At 60.8% G+C, this 19,175-nt stretch overlaps 1 protein-coding gene across 1 annotated transcript; it reads right to left on the bottom strand.

Moving 5' to 3' along the window:
* Positions 1-212: 212 nt before the first annotated feature.
* On the bottom strand, positions 213-17,974 carry RECQL4 (RecQ like helicase 4). Its single transcript, XM_062638399.1, has 23 exons — positions 17,876-17,974; positions 16,039-16,072; positions 14,798-14,907; positions 14,426-14,560; positions 13,577-14,226; positions 12,823-12,922; positions 12,087-12,213; positions 10,967-11,092; positions 10,642-10,791; positions 10,465-10,557; positions 10,146-10,366; positions 9,834-10,022; positions 9,566-9,748; positions 8,727-8,886; positions 4,931-5,211; positions 4,702-4,839; positions 2,883-3,042; positions 2,674-2,803; positions 2,405-2,577; positions 936-1,122; positions 652-802; positions 414-522; positions 213-340 (listed from the first exon to the last, which is right to left on the bottom strand). Exons 1-23 carry the CDS (start codon positions 17,957-17,959, stop codon positions 219-221), a joined length of 3,813 nt encoding a protein of 1,270 aa, XP_062494383.1. The 5' UTR covers positions 17,960-17,974; the 3' UTR covers positions 213-218.
* Between the last annotated feature and the right edge of the window lie 1,201 nt (positions 17,975-19,175).

Below are 19,175 nucleotides of genomic sequence, written 5' to 3'. Positions count from 1 at the left end.
AGGAGGTGCCTCAAATCCAGGAGTTTAATTAATTAATTCCTCAATAAAACCCATAAAAACCAAGTGGGGGCAGTGCCCGGAGCAGGCAGGACAGGCACAAACCCCAACCCCAAGATGTGCTCCTCAAGGGGTGCACAAGGCGTGGGGCGCCGGCAGCATCCTCACGAGGCTCTGGTCCTCGGGGCTTGTGGCACGAGGGGCGATGCCTCCTCCTGGCCTCACCTGGTGGCCAGGATCTCCTCGGTGGCCACGCGGGCGAGCTGGTGGAAGTCCATGCCCAGATACCTCCTCCAGAAGCGCCGGTCCCGGCCGTAGACCTGGGCAGGGAAGCAGGGGCTTCCTGTTGAGGAAGAGCGTGGTTGGGAGGAGGAGGAGGAGGAGGAGAGGCAGGGAAGAGCTCTGCCTTCTCCTACCGATGCCGTGGAAGATCCTGGCCACGGCTCTCCCGGTGAACTTCTCGTCCCGGCGGATGTCGAGGAAGCGCCGGATGTCGGCGCGGATCCGCTCCTCCCAGTCCTGTAGCTGAGGAGGATGGGGACATGGTGGGGAGGGGGGGTCCAGGTCGTAGCCGTCCTCCCCACCTCATCCCCACGCTCCTCCCTGGCGCCATGGGGCCGAGAGAGCTCCTCAAGGGGAAGGGGATGCGCTCACTTGGGCCCCATCGGGACCTTCATCCTCCTCCTCCTCATGGCCACGCTCAACCGGCTCCTTCTCGAAGTAGGCGCTGAGCAGAGCCTTCAGGCGGGAGCTCCTCTCCTCTTCCTCATCCACAGGGTGAGGGCCATAGGTCTGGAAGGCCACGCTGCAGCCCAGCATCAGCCTCTTCCTCCTCCTCTTCCTCCTCCCTTCCCAAACTGGGAGGGATGGGCAACCACTGGGGCTACCAAAGCAAGGGCTCAGTAGGGTTTTGGGGGGTCTTCTCCAGCCATACTCACCTCTGGAAGGCCTGGAAGCAGGCCCGGAGCTGGCCAAGGGCCATTTTCTCCCTGGCCACCACTCTCTGGTGGAGGAAGTCACAGATGGAGTCCAGCTCCTCGTCGTTGAGGTCACCGTAGGCGCGGAGGTGGAAGGAGAGGTCTCCAAACTCCACCACGACCCCGCTCTTCCCAGCACTGCGGCCGTCTGAAGGCACCAAGAGAGGCTTGGGAGCAACAATGATCTGGTGTCCATCAAGACCTGGGGCCCACCATCACCTGATGGCCACCAAGACCTGGCCCCCACCAAGACCCCGAGCCCACCATGACCTGGAGCCACTAAGACCTGCAAACCACCAAGACCTGGAGACCACCAAGACCTGGAGCCCATCAAGACCTGGTCCTCACCAAGACCTGGAGCCCACCAAGACTTGGTGCCCACCAAGACGTGGCCCTCACCAAGACCTGGAGCTCACCAAGACCTGGAGCCCACCAAGACCTGGAGCCCACCAAGACCTGGCCCTCACCAAGACTTGGTGCCCACCAAGACGTGGCCCTCAGCAAGACCTGGAGCTCACCCAGACCTGGCACCCACCAAGACCTGAAGCCCATCAAGACTTGGCCCTCACCAAGACCTGCAACCCACCAAGACCTGGAGCCCACCAAGACCTGGAGCCCACCAAGACCTGGCCCTTGCCAAGACCTGAAGGCCATCAAGACCTGAAGCCCATCAAGACCTCATGCTCACCAAGACCTGGTCCCCACCAAGACCTGGCCCTCACCAAGACCTGGTGCCCATCAAGACCTGGAGCCCACCAAGACCTGGAGCCCGACAAGAACTGAAGCCCATCAAGCCCTGGCCCTCACCAAGACCTGGCACCCACCAAGACCTGAAGCCCATCAAGACCTGGAGCCCACCAAGACCTGGCCCTCACCAAGACCTGGCCCTCACCAAGACCTGGCCCTCACCAAGACCTGGCACCCACCAAGACCTGGAGTTCACCAAGACCTGGAGCCCACCAAGACCTGGCCCTCACCAAGACCTGGCACCCACCAAGACCTGGCACCCACCAAGACCTGGCACCCACCAAGACCTGGAGCCCACCAAGCCCTGGCCCTCACCAAGACCTGGAGCCCACCAAGACCTGGAGCTCACCAAGACCTGGAGCCCACCAAGACCTGGCCCTCACCAAGACCTGGCACCCACCAAGACCTGGAGCCCACCAAGCCCTGGCACCCAACAAGACCTGGATCCCACCAAGCCCTGGCCCTCACCAAGCCCTGGCCCTCACCAAGACCTGGCACCTACCAAGACCTGGAGCCCACCAAGCCCTGGCCCTCACCAAGACCTGGAGCCCACCAAGCCCTGGCCCTCACCAAGACCTGGAGCCCATCAAGACTTGGTCCTCACCAAGACTTGTCCGTCACCAAGACCCCGCCGACAGGCTGCATCCCCCTCCCTCCCAAGGAACCCCGGCAGATGCCGGTACCTCTCCGCAGCCGCGGGTCCCACTGCAGCTGCCGCAGGGCTCGTTTCACCAGCACCACCTCCCAGCCCATGGAGTCGCTCAAGGAGACCACGTTGAACTCCACGGAGCTGCTCTCCACGTGCTCCTTCCCCTCCAGGCGCTCCCGAGCCAGGAACACGGCGACGGGGGGGGAGCTGAGGACCAGGAGACACCGAAACCACGTTGGCCCCACGGTTCGGAGCCCCATTGGCACAGCCCACGGCCTCGGTGGCCACCACGGGGGCTCCTACCTCCGAGCCACGTCCCGGAGCTGCCGGGCTCCTCCATAGCACTGGAGCCGGCACGAGGAGTAGGTGGGAGGCAGCAGCTCCAACCAGCGCCGCGGGTGAAGCTCCAGGTAGCACAGGAGGGTCTCGATAGCTGCAGGACAGGAGGTTGAGGAGCTGCTGGAGGGCTCCCAAAGGGATCTGGGGTCTCCAAGGCTGGGTATTGCCATCACCTTCCTCTCGCAGGTCCAGGGCCTCCACGGTTGCTTGGATGGGGATGGCTCGCTCGTGCTTGTAGCACACCCGGGCCCCGCTCTGCCTTGTCCCACTCGCCTCCTCTCCCACCTCTTCCTGCAGGAGCTCGGCCAGCTCAGCATCTTCCACCTGCCCAGCCTGCAATGGAGGCGGAGAGAGGACATCCCAACCATCCCAACCGCTCCCCAGGCCGGATCCTTCCCCTCATCCTCACTGCCCTCGACTGAGCTCATGGACTCATGGAATGTGTTGGAAAGGAGCTCAAAGTTCACCCAGCTCCAAGCCCTGCCAGGGGGAGGGGACATCTTCCCCTAGAGTGGGGTGCTCCAAGCAACAACCAACACTGCCGGGGATGGGGCAGCCACAGCTTCTCCATTCCACCCCTCCCAGCGTCCCACCACCCTCATTCATCCCAAGATCCCATCCAACTCTTCCCTCTTCCAGTTGGATCCATTCCTCCTCCTCCCATCTCCCCATCCCTTGTTCCAAGCCCCTCTCCAGGCTCCCTGCAGGCCCTGGAGCTGCTCTGAGGTCTCCCCTTCAGGAGCCTTCTCCTCTCCATCATCTCCCCAACGTGACCACCAGCAACCAAAGCATCTCCCACCGCGTTCCCCCACCAGCGATGACCTCAGGAGCTCCTCCTCACCCAACACCCCCAAGTCCTTCTCCCCAGCTTCCTTTTTGGTGCTCCATGGTTCAACTGCTGCTCACTGAGGTCCTTGCACCAGATGTGACCCCCCCAGAGCTGCCACATCCCAACCTCCGGTGCGCCCCATCCCATCCCATCCCATCCCATCCCATCCCGTTCCTCCCAGAGCCGCATCCCGATGGGACCGGCGCTGATGGCTTCATCCCATCCCATCCCATCCCATCCCATCCCATCCCATCCCATCGCGTTCCTCCCGGAGCCGCATCCCGATGGGACCAGCGCTGATGGCTTCATCCCATCCCATCCCATCCCATCCCATCCCGTTCCTCCCGGAGCCGCATCCCGATGGGACCGGCGCTGATGGCCTCATCCCATCCCATCCCATCCCATCCCATCCCATCCCATCCCATCCCGTTCCTCCCGGAGCCGCATCCCGATGGGACCGGCACTGATGGCTTCATCCCATCCCATCCCATCCCATCCCGTTCCTCCTGGAGCCGCATCCCGATGGGACCGGCGCTGATGGCTTCATCCCATCCCATCCCATCCCATCCCATCCCATCCCATCCCATCCCATCCTGTTCCTCCCGGAGCCGCATCCCGAGGGGACCGGCGCTGATGGCTTCATCCCATCCCATCCCATCCCATCCCGTTCCTCCCGGAGCCGCATCCTGATGGGACCGGCGCTGATGGCCTCATCCCATCCCACCCCATCCCACCCCATCCCATCCCATTCCCTTCCTCCCGGAGCCGCATCCTGATAGGACTGGCGCTGATGGCTTCATCCCATCCCATCCCATCCCATCCCATCCCATCCCATCCCATCCCATCCCATCCCCTTCCTCCCGGAGCCGCATCCCGATGGGACCGGCGCTGATGGCTTCATCCCATCCCATCCCATCCCATCCCCTTCCTCCCGGAGCTGCATCCCGATAGGACCGGCGCTGATGGCTTCATCCCATCCCATCCCATCCCATCCCATCCCATCCCATCCCATCCCGTTCCTCCCGGAGCCGCATCCCGATAGGACCGGTGCTGATGGCTTCATCCCATCCCATCCCATTGGCACCTCCCAACGTGGCGCTGGGGAGGTCACCAACACCCAAAGCCCCTTCCCACCGCATCGCCCCGGGCAGGTTCCTCCTCACCTTGGTGGCCTCTTGGTGCTTCCGGTGCAGCTCCCGGCACTTGCACGGCACGAAAACCTTCTGCACCAGCCTCTTGACGGTCACAAAGTCCACCGAGTCCCCATAGATGTGCCGCCGCAGCTCGTGCAGATCCCCCCCCTGGGAGAGCAAGGGTCAACCTTGGCCAAGGAGAGCCCCAAGACCCAAGGAGAACGCCAACGCCAACCCCGTTCCGCGTCTCCAACGCTACCTCCGGATCCAAGAAGAGGTGGCAATGAGCGGCGGCCCCGTCCCTCCCGGCGCGCCCGATCTCCTGCACGTAGCTCTCCAAGCTCTTGGGCATGTTGTAGTGGATCACCCCGCGCACGTCCGCCTTATCCAGCCCCATCCCAAAGGCCACCGTGGCCACCACCACGCGGAGGTGGCCGCTCATGAAGCGGCTCTGCACGCGGCGGCGCTCGGCGGCGGAGAGCCCGGCGTGGTAGGAATCGGCCAACTCAACTGAGGACCGGCGTTGGAGGCTCCTCTTGCCTGAAGGAAGAAGAGGGAGAGGCTTGAATGGGGCTCGAGGAGGGGTTTCCAGCCTGAAACCCCCAAAGGGGGGGATGGAATTGGGAAGGGGATGAGGAGAAGACCCTGCCCTGGGGTTGGGATCGATGGGGAGGAGAGGAACGGGCGCGTTCCTCGGCTCTTTGGTCGCTGCCGAGCGTTGTCGAGCTCTGGTTGGTTTGGAAATGGGGTGGCAGGATCCGGGGGGTTCCAGGCTCCCAGGTCATGGGTTGAGAAGGAAGGAAGCCCATTGAGGTGGACAAGGAGGGCCAAACCTGATCTCAAGGACTTCGGCAGCACCAAAACCAGGCTTTGAGGGCCCAAATGGAGCCAGAAACCTTCCCAAAAGCACAGCTCGTTCCCTATGGATCTCCTGTTCCAACATGGATCCACCAGGTGAGATATCCCAGGCTCCATTCCATTATGGATCCACCAGGTGAGATATCCCGGGCTCTATTCCATTATGGATCCACCAGGTGAGATATCCCAGGCTCCATTCCATTATGGATCCACCAGGTGAGATATCCCGGGCTCTATTCCATTATGGATCCACCAGGTGAGATATTCCGGGCTCTATTCCATTGTGGATCCACCAGGTGAGATATCCCGGGCTCCATTCCATTATGGATCCACCAGGTGAGATATCCCGGGCTCTATTCCATTATGGATCCACCACAGGGGCTCTCTGGGCTCCGTTCCATTATGGATCCACCACACGGGCTCTATTCCATTATGGATCCACCACAGGGGCTCTCTGGGCTCTATTCCATTATGGATCCACCACACGGGCTCTCTGGTCTCTATTCCATTATGGATCCACCAGATGGGCTCTATTCCATTATGGATCCACCACATGGGCTCTCTGGGCTCCATTCCATTATGGATCCACCAGATGGGCTCTATTCCATTATGGATCCACCACACGGGCTCTCTGGTCTCTATTCCATTATGGATCCACCAGATGGGCTCTATTCCATTATGGATCCACCACATGGGCTATCTGGGCTCCATTCCATTATGGATCCACCACAGGGGCTCTCTGGGCTCCATTCCATTACGGATCCACCAGATGGGCTCTATTCCATTATGGATCCACCACAGGGGCTTTCTGGGCTCTATTTCATTACGGATCCACCACAGGGGCTCTCTGGGCTCCGTTCCATTATGGATCCACCACAGGGGCTCTCTGGGCTCCGTTCCATTATGGATCCACCACAGGGACTCTCTGGGCTCCATTCCATTATGGATCCACCACACGGGCTCTATTCCATTATGGATCCACCACAGGGGCTCTCTGGGCTCTATTCCATTATGGATCCACCACACGGGCTCTCTGGTCTCTATTCCATTATGGATCCACCAGATGGGCTCTATTCCATTATGGATCCACCACATGGGCTCTCTGGGCTCCATTCCATTATGGATCCACCAGATGGGCTCTATTCCATTATGGATCCACCACATGGGCTATCTGGGCTCCATTCCATTATGGATCCACCACAGGGGCTCTCTGGGCTCTATTCCATTATGGATCCACCACATGGGCTCTCTGGTCTCTATTCCATTATGGATCCACCAGATGGGCTCTATTCCATTATGGATCCACCACATGGGCTATCTGGGCTCCATTCCATTATGGATCCACCACAGGGGCTCTCTGGGCTCCATTCCATTACGGATCCACCAGATGGGCTCTATTCCATTATGGATCCACCACACGGGCTCTATTCCATTATGGATCCACCACAGGGGCTTTCGGGGCTCTATTTCATTACGGATCCACCACAGGGGCTCTCTGGGCTCCGTTCCATTATGGATCCACCACAGGGGCTCTCTGGGCTCCGTTCCATTATGGATCCACCACAGGGGCTCTCTGGGCTCCATTCCATTATGGATCCACCAGATGGGCTCTATTCCATTATGGATCCACCACACAGGCTCCATTCCATTACGGATCCACCAGATGGGCTCTATTCCATTATGGATCCACCACAGGGGCTCTCTGGGCTCCATTCCAGTGTGGATCCACCACAGGGGCTCCATTCCATTATGGATCCACCACACGGGCTCTATTCCATTATGGATCCACCACACGGGCTCTATTCCATTATGGATCCACCACACGGGCTCTCTGGGCTCCGTTCCATTACGGATCCACCACAGGGGCTCTCTGGGCTCCGTTCCATTATGGATCCACCACAGGGACTCTCTGGGCTCCGTTCCATTATGGATCCACCACAGGGGCTCTCTGGGCTCCGTTCCATTATGGATCCACCACACGGGCTCTATTCCATTATGGATCCACCACAGGGGCTCTCTGGGCTCCATTCCAGTGTGGATCCACCACAGGGGCTCCATTCCATTATGGATCCACCACACGGGCTCTATTCCATTATGGATCCACCACACGGGCTCTCTGGGCTCCGTTCCATTATGGATCCACCACACGGGCTCTATTCCATTATGGATCCACCACACGGGCTCTCTGGGCTCCATTCCATTATGGATCCACCACATGGGCTCTATTCCATTATGGATCCACCACACGGGCTCTCTGGGCTCCGTTCCATTATGGATCCACCACACGGGCTCCATTCCATTATGGATCCACCACACAGGCTCCATTCCATTACGGATCCACCAGATGGGCTCTATTCCATTATGGATCCACCACAGGGGCTCTCTGGGCTCCATTCCAGTGTGGATCCACCACAGGGGCTCCATTCCATTATGGATCCACCACACGGGCTCTATTCCATTATGGATCCACCACAGGGGCTCTCTGGGCTCCATTCCAGTGTGGATCCACCACAGGGGCTCCATTCCATTATGGATCCACCACACGGGCTCTATTCCATTATGGATCCACCACACGGGCTCTATTCCATTATGGATCCACCACAGGGGCTCTCTGGGCTCCGTTCCATTACGGATCCACCACAGGGGCTCTCTGGGCTCCGTTCCATTATGGATCCACCACACGGGCTCCATTCCATTATGGATCCACCACACGGGCTCCATTCCATTATGGATCCACCACAGGGGCTCTCTGGGCTCCATTCCATTATGGATCCACCACACGGGCTCCATTCCATTATGGATCCACCACACGGGCTCTATTCCATTACGGATCCACCACAGGGGCTCCATTCCATTATGGATCCACCAGATGGGCTCTCTGGGCTCCGTTCCATTATGGATCCACCACATGGGCTCTTCCATTATGGATCCACCACAGGGGCTCTCTGGGCTCCATTCCATTATGGATCCACCACATGGGCTCCATTCCATTATGGATCCACCACACGGGCTCTATTCCATTATGGATCCACCACATGGGCTCTATTCCATTATGGATCCACCAGATGGGCTCTATTCCATTATGGATCCACCACACAGGCTCCATTCCATTACGGATCCACCACATGGGCTCTCTGGGCTCCGTTCCAGTGTGGATCCACGTCGTTCGGGCTCTATTCCCGATGCCGCTCACCTACCCTTGGCCTTCCTCCCGCAGGCAGCGTCCCGGCGTGCCGTTCCCTGGAGGCAGGTCCGGATGAGCGCCGCGACGCGCGTCGTCTCCTCCCGCCGCGTGCAGTAGACGATGATGGAGTCCAGGGAGCCAAAACGCTCCCCTTGGAGCAGGGAGATCAAGGCCTGAGGATGGAGAACCATGGGATGGAGGGGGGGGGGGTCGGGAGGGACCTTCCAGCCCCTCCAGTGCCATGGGAGCAGGGTGCTCCAAGCCCCTGTGTCCAACCTGGCCTCGAGCACTGCCAGGGATGGGGCAATCCCAACCCCAAAGGGTTTGAAGGTCCCCCCAGGAAGAAGAGGTAGGGGGGGATTTTCCATCCTAGAGGAGCTGTTGGAGGGAGGCCAGAGGAGGCCATGGAGATGCTGGAGCCAGGCTGAGAGAGCTGGGCTGGGGCAGGCTGGAGAAGAGAAGGCTCCTGAAGGGGAGACCTGAGAGCAGCTCCAGTGCCTAAAGGGGCTGCAGGGAACCTGGAGAGGGGCTTGGGATGAGGGATGCAGGGATGGGATGAGGAGGAACGGCTCCAATTGGAAGGGGGAGGAATTAGATGAAACCTCGGGAAGTTCTTCCCCACGAGGGTGGTGGGACACTGGAAGAGGTTGAACGGAGAAGTCCGGGCTGCTCCATCCCTGGCAGTGCTCAAGGCCCGGTTGGACACAGGGGGCTTGGAGCACCCTGCTCCAGTAGGAAGGTGTCCCTACCCACGGTAGGGCTTGGAGCCGGATGACCTTCAAGGTCCCTTCCAACCCAACCCCTTCCAGGCTTCCCCGCTCACAGCAAGAAACCCCATTCCCTTGTCCCTACCTCATCCCTGTCCCTGTCCATGGAGACGGAGAGGAGCAGGTTTGGGGGCACGGCGGCCGAGCGCACCGTTACCCCTTCCTCGGGCGGGATTCCCAGATGCTGGACCACATCCCGCGCCGCGGCCACCGTGGCCGTGGCCGTGAGCCCGAGGAAGCAGCGCACGCCCAGGCGATGGCGCAGAACCTGGTGGGAAGGGGAGGCGAGGTTGGATCCCTGCCTGCCTTCCCCAAAGCCTCCTTCGGGATGGGGCTTCTCCCTCCCCTCCCACCTTGCAGAGCCGCAGGTAGCAGGGTCGGAAGTTGTGGGACCACTCGGAGACGCAATGGGCTTCGTCGATGCAGGCGAAGGCCACGGGCGGCAGGCGGTCGGCGGAGGGCAGGAATCCACCTCCGGATCCACCGCCCCCAACCAGAGCTTCCGGGGACAGCAGCAGGATCTGCACTTGGCCCTGCATCACCTACGGGACACCCCCAAGGTGCCCGTTGGGTGCAACGGGAGGTCCTCCCATCGGAACCCGGCCCCGTTGAGGTCCCTCGTGGAGCACACACGGCTCGCCCGTGCAGGACGCGTGGTCCCTCACCTTCTCCATCGCTGCTTCCCGTTGGGATCGGGGCATGTTGGAGTGGATGCAGACGGCCTTCAGGCACCGCGGAAGCCCCGAGACCTGATCATCCATGAGGGACACCAGAGGGGAGATGACCAAGGTGATGCACTTGGAGCGCTTGCGGTAGAGGTAAGCGGGGAGCTGGTAGCAAAGAGACTTCCCCATCCCTGTGGACAACACCACCAAGGTGGAGACACCTGGAAGAAGAGCCGAGGCGTTGGGGACCACCTCAATCGCTTGGGCTCCCCGTGCTCATGGAGAGGAGAGGAAGAGGAGGAGGAAGATGGAAACCCACCGGAGAGGATCCTCATGATGGCCACCTCCTGGCCGGGGCGGAAGGAGCTGTACCCAAAAGCCTGCAGAGCTTCAACCACCTCCTTTGGGGTCTCTGCAGGGGACCACAGGTGCTTAGGGGAGGAGCAGAGGCCCCCGACCCACCCCGCCATGGCTGGAGCATCCCTTGGAGCCCTACCTTGCACCTTCCCCTCCGGTCCGAGGCCGTAGAGGGGCTCCATGGGCGCTGGTGGAGCTGGGGGCTCGTACGCCGGCCTCCATCCATCCAGGGGAGTGTTTGCCCCCAAAATCCCATTGGATCCTTCCACGCTGCTGCCTCCAATCCCTGCTGGGGTTGAAAGGCAGCAGCTGGGACCCCATCACCAGGAGCCTGCTGCTCCCGGACCAAACCCCATGGCAGCATCGCCCCGAGCTGCCCAAACCCCGGTCAGATCCCTCTGGGATGAAGGAAACCATCCCACGTCTCCATGGGCTCATCCCAAAGCCGGCGGCCAGGGCCTCACCGGAGAGCTCCGGGCAGAAGGTGTTGGTCCTACGAGCCACCTCCTCCAACGTGGGCAATGGAGCTTCCTCCTCCTCCTCCTCTTCCTCAGGAGCGGGGCCGCTCTTCTCCACCCCTCTGGCAGTTCCTAGTGGGAAAGGGGCCTTCCCTTCACTCACCTCCATGGGGAGCAGCAGCCCCATGGTTCCCCCCGCTCCCAGACGTTATCCCTGAAAGCCCTTGAGGAAACAGGGGAGAGAAGCCGCAGGGAGGAGGGAATCCAAGCCCGGCCCTTGGCTTTGCCAAGCCCATCCCATAATCCAAGCATCCAGAGCCAACCCTCAGCAAGGGTGGGAGAGCCTGGGAAGGAGAATCTCCAGGAGACCTGAGAGCAGCTCCCAGTGCCTAAAGGGGCTCCAGGAAAGCTGGAGTGGGGCCTGGGCCAAGGGCTGGAGGGATGGGAAGAGTTGGATGGGATCTTGGGAAGTTCTTCCCCATGAGGGGGGTGGGAGGGGTTGGATGGAGATGTTTGGGATGCTCCATCCTCAAGGCCGGGTTGGACACAGGGGCTTGGAGCACCCTGCTCCAGTGGAGCTGGATGGAAGTGGCTGATCCATCCCATCCCATCCCATCCCATCCCATCCCTCCCATCCCTCCCATCCCATCCCATCCCTCCCCTCCCATCCCTCCCCTCCCATCCCCTCCCATCCCATCCCATCCCGGCCCTTCACTTCCGATGCGTTCCCTGCCGATCCCACCCCACCCCATCCCATCCCATCCCATCCCATCCCTCCCCTCCCATCCCATCCCTCCCCTCCCATCTCTCCCATCCCATCCCTCCCCCCATCCCATTCCTCCCATCCTTCCCATCCCTCCATCCCATCCCCCCATCCCATCCCATCCCTCCCATCCCATCCCTCCCATCCCTCCCCTCCCATTCCTCCCCTCCCATCCCATCCCTCCCATCCCATCCCTCCCATCCCATCCCATCCCATCCCATCCCATCTATCCCATCCCCTCCCATCCCTCCCATCCCTCCCCTCCCATTCCTCCCCTCCCATCCCATCCCATCCCCTCCCCCCCCATCCCATCCCACCCCTCCCTCCCATCCATCCCCTCCCATCCCATGATCCCACGATCACCTTGGCCCTGACACCACGATGCCCAGTGTCCTGTCCCACCACAACGGAAGCAGACGTCAGCGCTGCGCCCCACGGATCCACCTCCTCCCAACCCCCTGGCCTTCCTCTGCCACTTCTGCTTCCACACCTGCAAGGCAGGAGCAGCCCACGCCACGTTCCCACCTTGAGTGTCCAGAAAGCCACGCTCGATCCCGTTGGATAGCCGAGGGTTTTTGGGGCTCTCCGGGATCCCACTGAGCACCAAGGGGAGGCTGAGCGCTCGGTAGCTCCCTGGGTCCCCCTTCACACCATGGGGGTTCTGTTGCCCCTTTTCCAGCCATCAGGAACCCCATTGTGGCACCCGTTCCTTCAGGAGCCATGGATGCCTCTCCGGGGTTCCTGACCCCCATCAGGGCTGCAGGAGGTGATGCAGGAACCCACGTTTCCCCCTCTCCCCATCCATGATCCAGCTCCCTATCACACCCCTGCTTTCCCTTAGGACATCCCCCCCCGGGATCACCCCACCTGGGACCAGGGGGTGACCCTCAACCTTCCCTCCTGCCTTCTGGAACGCTCAAGGATGCCCCCAACACCTCAAAGCCCTCGGAGCAACGGCGTTGGGATGCGATCCCAACGGATCCCGTGCGAATGAATGAGGAGATCCTAAAGGAAGCTTGGGGAAGCCGAGTGGATCCCTCCCCACCTTTTTTTTTTGGGGGGGGGGGGGAATGTAGGGAGCCACCAGCTTGGCCTTTACCTGCTTGCGGAGGTGAATCCCTCGCAGGGCGAAGCCGCGGACGTGGCATCGACTGCGCAGGTTGAGCCGGACGAAATTCCCTCTGCTCCTTGGAAACGCTCTGCAAGGAGAAGGTGGTGGGGAAGGGAAACCCCTGCCCGCGCCCAGGACACAGCAGGGAACATCCTCCCCCCCACCATTGACTGCCCCATAAGGGGGCTGGGAAGGAGGCATCTCCCCATCTCGTGGTCCCGTGCGGGTGGAGGAGATGGAGATGCTCGGGGGGGGGAGATGGGATGAGCGCAGGAGGACGTTGGGGTGAAAGGAAGCCCCCCAGCGCCTTCCTCTGATGCAAAGGGACCTGGAGCTGCTCCAGAGGAGGCCATGGGGATGCTGCAGGGGCTGGAGCAGCTCTGCCCTGGAGCCAGGCTGGGAGAGCTGGGCTGGGGCAGCCTGGAGGAGAGGAGCCCTTAGAGCAGCCCCAGTGCCTAAAGGGGCTGCAGGAAAGCTGGAGAGGGGCTTGGGACGAGGGATGCAGGGATGGGATGAGGAGGAACGGCTCCATCTGGAAGAGGGAGGAATTAGATGGGATCTTGGGATGAAGTTCTTCCCCCTGAAGGTGGTGGGACACTGGAAGGGGTTGAATGGAGAAGTTCTGGCTGCCCCATCCCTGGCAGCGCTCAAGGCCCGGATGGACACAGCGGCTTGGAGCACCCTGCTCCAGTGGAAGGGGGCCCTGCCCCATGGCAAGGGGTTGGAGCTGGATGGGTGCTACCTGGCAGCGATGACTCTGCGGCTGGATCTGGGCTTCTCCTCCTCCTCCTCCACCTCTCCCAGGAGGTTTTCCAAGGGCTCCATCACCTTCCTGAGCTCCTTTTGCTCTTCCTCCTCTTGGCTCTCCTCCTCCTTCCCATTGCCGGCACCACGCGCTCCCTTGGCCGAGCCTCGGTGGCAACGCCGGAGCTTTGCCGGAGCCTCCCGTCCCCCATCCTCAAGTGGCCTTTTCTGATTGGAATCTCCCCCTGGTTCTCCTCCCCTTCCTTCCTCCTGCTTCAAGGGGGCACCAACGGCTTCTCCTCGCTCCTCCTCCTGCGGGGCACCCGCCTCGGTCCCCTCACCCATGGGTGCCCCTTGGCACCTGCGGAGCCAGGCGGGATCCAGCGAGCCCAGGGTCTGCGCCAACGTCTCCTTCAGCTCCTGGAATCTGCTCCCGGCCTGGGGAGCTTGGGAAGGCTTCGACCCCGCAGCCAGGATGAGGGGAGCCAGCCCGGACACCGAGGGGGGAAGGAGGAGATCTTCTGCTCTGGCTTCTTCCCTTAGCGAAGGCTCCATCGGCGCCGCGGACGCGTCGCGGCTCTTCCGGAGCTTGGGGATAACGGGGCTCTGCCTGGGCCCTGGGGCTCTCCGTGGGGTCAGGGGGGGCTCCTGTGCGTGGAGGGAAAGGAGAAAGAGGGCTGAGATCCCCTTCCAAAACATTCCCCACCGGAGCTCCCGCGGTGCCCACCAGCATCTCCCCCTCCTTTGCCCATAGCGATGGAAGGAGGAGGCCTTGACGTTGGGGGTCCCCAAGAAGGGGGAAGAGGCTCAGCAGCGGCTCCAGCCTCGAGCCGAGACCCATCCTGACCTTCCCAGCGGCTCCCAGCTTGGATTTCAGCTTCATCCCATAGGATTGCACCGAGGCCTCGGGCACGGGGGGGCTCAGGAGCGGCGCCTTCGGCTGCCGGTTGAGGTGCGAGCCCCAAGAGCCGGAATCCGGCACCTGCGAGGACATCGGGGAACGCTCGATCCCAAGGGATGCATCCCAAAAGGACCCAAATCCAAAGCTTCCCCACCCAAAAACCCTGGAATTCTGTCATGGAGGTGAGCCCAGATGCACCCCAAGAGGAGAGGGGAGAGGGGGAAGCAGCTGCTCCGAGCGCATCCTTTGGAAGTGGGAAGAGCATCTGGGATGAGGGGAGCATCCCATGGGAATTGCCTGCGTTGGCCTCTCCAGTACCTGCTCTGTGATTGGAGGCTCCTGGGCTGCTGATTGGCCGGAGGGGCTGGGCTGGGCAGGATCCGACCCCGCTTGCTGCTGCTTCAGCATCCTGTACTCCTTGTAAAGCCCTGGGAGAGGTCACCATGGAATCATGGAATGGGTTGGGATGAAGGGACCTTAAAGCTCCTCCACCTCCAAGCCCCTGTGTCCAACCCGGCCTTGAGGATGGAGCATCCCAAACGTCTCCATCCAACCCCTCCCACCCCCCTCATGGGGAAGAACTTCCCAAGATCCCATCCAACTCTTCCCATCCCTCCAGCCCTTGGCCCAGGCCCCAATCCAGCTTTCCTGGAGCCCCTTTAGGCACTGGGAGCTGCTCTCAGGTCTCCTGGAGCTTCTCCTTCCCAGGCTCTCCCACCCTTGCTGAGGGTTGGCTCTGGATGCTTGGATTATGGGGTGGGCTTGGCAAAGCCAAGGGCCGGGTTCGGATTCCCTCCTCCCTGCGGCTTCTCTCCCTGTTTCCTCAAGGGCTTTCAGGGATAACGTCTGGGAGCGGGGGGAACCATGGGGCTGCTGCTCCCCATGGAGGTGAGTGAAGGGAAGGCCCCTTTCCCACTAGGAACTGCCAGAGGGGTGGGAAGAGCGGCCCCGCTCCTGAGGAAGAGGAGGAGGAGGAGGAAGCTCCATTGCCCACGTTGGAGGAGGTGGCTCGTAGGACCAACACCTTCTGCCCGGAGCTCTCCGGTGAGGCCCTGGCCGCCGGCTTTGGGATGAGCCCATGGAGACGTGGGATGGTTTCCTTCATCCCAGAGGGATCTGACCGGGGTTTGGGCAGCTCGGGGCGATGCTGCCATGGGGTTTGGTCCGGGAGCAGCAGGCTCCTGGTGATGGGGTCCCAGCTGCTGCCTTTCAACCCCAGCAGGGATTGGAGGCAGCAGCGTGGAAGGATCCAATGGGGTTTTGGAGGCCAGGGATGGAGCATCCCAAACTTCTCCATCCAAACCCTCCCAGTGTCCCAGCACCCTCACGGGGGAGAACTTCCCAAGATCCCATCCAACTCTTCCCTCTTCCCATTGGAGCTGTTCCTCCTCATCCCATCCCTGCATCCCGTGTCCAAAGCCCCTCTCCATGGGTCAGGCACTGGAGCCTCCTCTCCTCCGGGATCCATTTGGGCACCTGCACCTATTCAGCACCCACAAGGGGACCCCAGAAGCAGCCAGGAACCCCCAGGGTCCATGAGCTGAGCTGGTTGCACTCACCCCTGGTGGCCTCCGGAGCTGCCTGGATGTCAGCCTGCAAAGGAAACACATCAGGAATCCCACTTGGAGACCACGGAATGGATTGATCCCGTTTCCTGCCCCCGGGAATGAGGGGAAAGGTTGCTTTTCTGATGGTTGGAAGGGGTTTAGAGTGAGAATCCAGGTTGGAAACGGGCTTGGAGCAAGCTGCTCCAGTGGAAGGTGGGCTTGGAACTGGATGAGCTTTAAGGTCCTTTCCAACCCAAACCATTCCATGGTTGTATAGAATGGGATGTGGGGGGGGATGCCCGTTTCTGACCCAGGGATCGCCGTTCTCCTGCTGTTTCATGGAATCAGTGAGGTTGGAAAAGAGCTTTAAGCTCATCCAGTGCATCCCTTGCTCCCTAGGAGCAGAGCCCAGCCCCTCCTGGCTCCATCCTCCTCTCAGGCACTTGTAGGGAGCGATCAGGTGCCCCCTGAGCCTTCTCTTCTCCACACTGAACCCCCCAGGTCCCTCAGCCCTTCCCCATCACAAGATAAGGATGTGCACGATGTAGCTTACAGGGATTCCTTATGGAATGCTTTGGGATGAAAAGACCTTAAAGCTCATCCAGCTCCAACCCTTGATGTGGGCAGGGACACTTCCATTGGAGCAGGGTGCTCCAGCTCCCCCCCCCCCCCCCCCCCCGCCACCGTTGTCCTCTCTGGATCCTCTCCACATCCATCCGTTATCCATCCATCCATCCTTCATCCATCCATCCATCATCCATCTATCCATCCTTCATCCATCCATCCCTCCATCATCCATCCATCATCCATCCATCCATCCATCATCCATCCATCCATCATCCATCCATCCATCATCCATCCATCTGTTCTTCCATCCATTATCCATCCATCCATCCATCTGTCATCCATCCATCCACTCATCCATCCATCATCCATCCCTCCATCATCTATCCATTATCCATCCATCATCCATCCATCCCTCCATCATCCATCCATCCATCCATCATCCATCCATCCATCCATCCATCCTTCATCCATCCATCCCTCCATCCATCCATCCTTCATCCATCCATCCCTCCATCATCCATCCATCCATCATCCATCCGTTCTTCCATCCATTATCCATCCATCCATCCGTCATCCATCCATCCACTCATCCATCCATCATCCATTCCTCCATCATCTATCCATTGTCCATCCATCCATCCATCATCCATCCATTATCCATCATCCCTCCATCAACCACCCATCATCTATCCATTATCCATCATCCATCCATCATCCATCCATTATCGATCCATTATCCAACATCCATCTATTATCGATCCATTATCCATCTATTATCCATCCATTATTGATCCATCATCGATCCATTATCCATTATTGATCCATCATCGATCCATTATCCATCTATTATCGATCCATTATTGATCCATTGTCCATCCATTCTCAATCCATCATCCATCCACTATCAATCCATTATCCATCCATTATCGATCCATTATCCACCCATTATTGATCCATTATCCATCCATTATCCATCCATCATCCATCCATTATCCATCTATTATCGATCCAGTATCCATTATCCACCCATTATCGATCCATTACCCATCCATTATCCATTATCCATCTATTATCGATCCAGTATCCATTACCCACCCATTATCGATCCATTACCCATCCATTATCCATTATCCATCTATTATCGATCCAGTATCCATTACCCATTCATTATCGATCCATTATCCATCCATTATCGATCCATTATCCACCCATTATCGATCCAGTATCCATTACCCACCCATTATCGATCCATTGCCCCTCCATCACCCCTCCATCCCGGTACCTGCCCGGGCTTCCTCCGCCGCTCCCTCACGAACTCCGCTTCCCATCGCTTCAGCAGCGCCTTCACCTCCCGCAGCCGCTCCATGGGGCCGGGGCCCGGCGGCTCTGGAGCGGGGTCAACGCGGAGATAAGGGGAGGGGGTCCCGGTCCGGGGTAGACGTGGCCGCCCCGGGGATGCGGGGGGGTCCCGGTGCGGGGTAGACGTGGCCGCCCCGAGCCCCCCGTCCCTTAGAGCGGCGGCGGCAGCGCGAACCTCTGGCTCCCGCCAGTCGTCATCCAATGGGAAGCGAGGAAGCGATGACAGACAGCGACAAGAGCCAATGGGGTGGGAGAAGCGCGGTCGTCGCGGCCGTTGGTCCCGCCTCTTGCCGGCGGATGTCGCGTTCTGATTGGTGGAGCCCGGAGTCGGCGCGGAAGAGGAGAGGGGTGAGGAGAGCGGCGGTGAGAGGGTGCGGGCGGCGCCATTTTGGGGGGGGTCCTGTGGGGGGGGGGGGGTGTGTGTGTGTGGGGGTGCCGGGGGGGTCGAGGGGGGGAGGCTGGGTTAGGGGGTGCCGGGGGGTGGGGGGGGGCTGGGTTAGGGGGTGCCACAGTGAGGGGGGCCTGGGGAAGCGGTCTCACGCGGGGGGCGGGTTTAGGGGGTCCCATAGTGAGGGGGGCCTGGGTTAGGGGTCTCGGGGGGGGGGGCTGGTTTAGGGGGTCCCATAGTGGGGGGTGGGGCTGGGTTAGGGGTCCTGTGGGAAAGGGGGGGCTGGTTTAGGGGTTCCCATATGGGGGGGGGAGGGCTGAGTTAGGGGTCCCATGGGGGGGGCTATTTGAGGGGCTCCCATAGTGGGGGGGGCCTGGGTTAGGGGGTCCCATAGTGGGGGGGGGGGGGGCTGGGTTAGGGGTCCTGTGGGGAGGGGGGCTGGTTTAGGGGTTCCCATGGGGGGGGGGAGGGGGGCTGGGTTAGGGAGTTGGGGGGGGGGGGGCCTGGTTTAGGGGGTCCCATAGTGGGGGGGGGGGGCTGGGTTAGGGGTCCTGGGGGGGGGGTGCTGGTTTAGGGGTTCCCATATGGGGGGGAGAGGGCTGGGTTAGGGGTCCCATGGGGGGGGGCTATTTGAGGGGCTCCCATAGTGGGGGGGGCCTGGGTTAGGGGGTCCCATAGTGGTGGGGGGGGGGGGCTGGGTGGGCTGGGTTAGGGAGTTCTGTGGGGAGGGGGGCTGGTTTAGGGGCTCCCATAGTGGGGGGGGGGTCCTGGTTTAGGGGGTCCCATAGTGGGGGGGGGGGGCTGGTTTAGGGGGTCCTCTGGTGGGGGTCCTGGT

The sequence above is a fragment of the Pezoporus occidentalis genome, unplaced genomic scaffold (assembly GCF_034315485.1).
Source record: "Pezoporus occidentalis ecotype Australia unplaced genomic scaffold, CSIRO_AGI_Poc_V1 ctg568, whole genome shotgun sequence".
NCBI lineage: Eukaryota > Metazoa > Chordata > Aves > Psittaciformes > Psittacidae > Pezoporus > Pezoporus occidentalis.
Note: the sequence above shows the minus strand (reverse complement) of the source record. Positions and strands in the feature narration are given on the sequence as shown.

Coding starts and splice junctions, on each gene's coding strand:
- RECQL4 (XM_062638399.1), bottom strand. CDS start 17,959: ATGGAGCGGCTGCGGGAGGTGAAGGCGCTGCTGAAGCGATGGGAAGCG. Junction 11,093..12,086: donor ATCGTGGTGTCAGGGCCAAG/GTGATCGTGGGA, acceptor CTTTCCCACTAG/GAACTGCCAGAGGGGTGGAG. Junction 5,212..8,726: donor CTGCGGGAGGAAGGCCAAGG/GTAGGTGAGCGG, acceptor TTCTTCCTTCAG/GCAAGAGGAGCCTCCAACGC.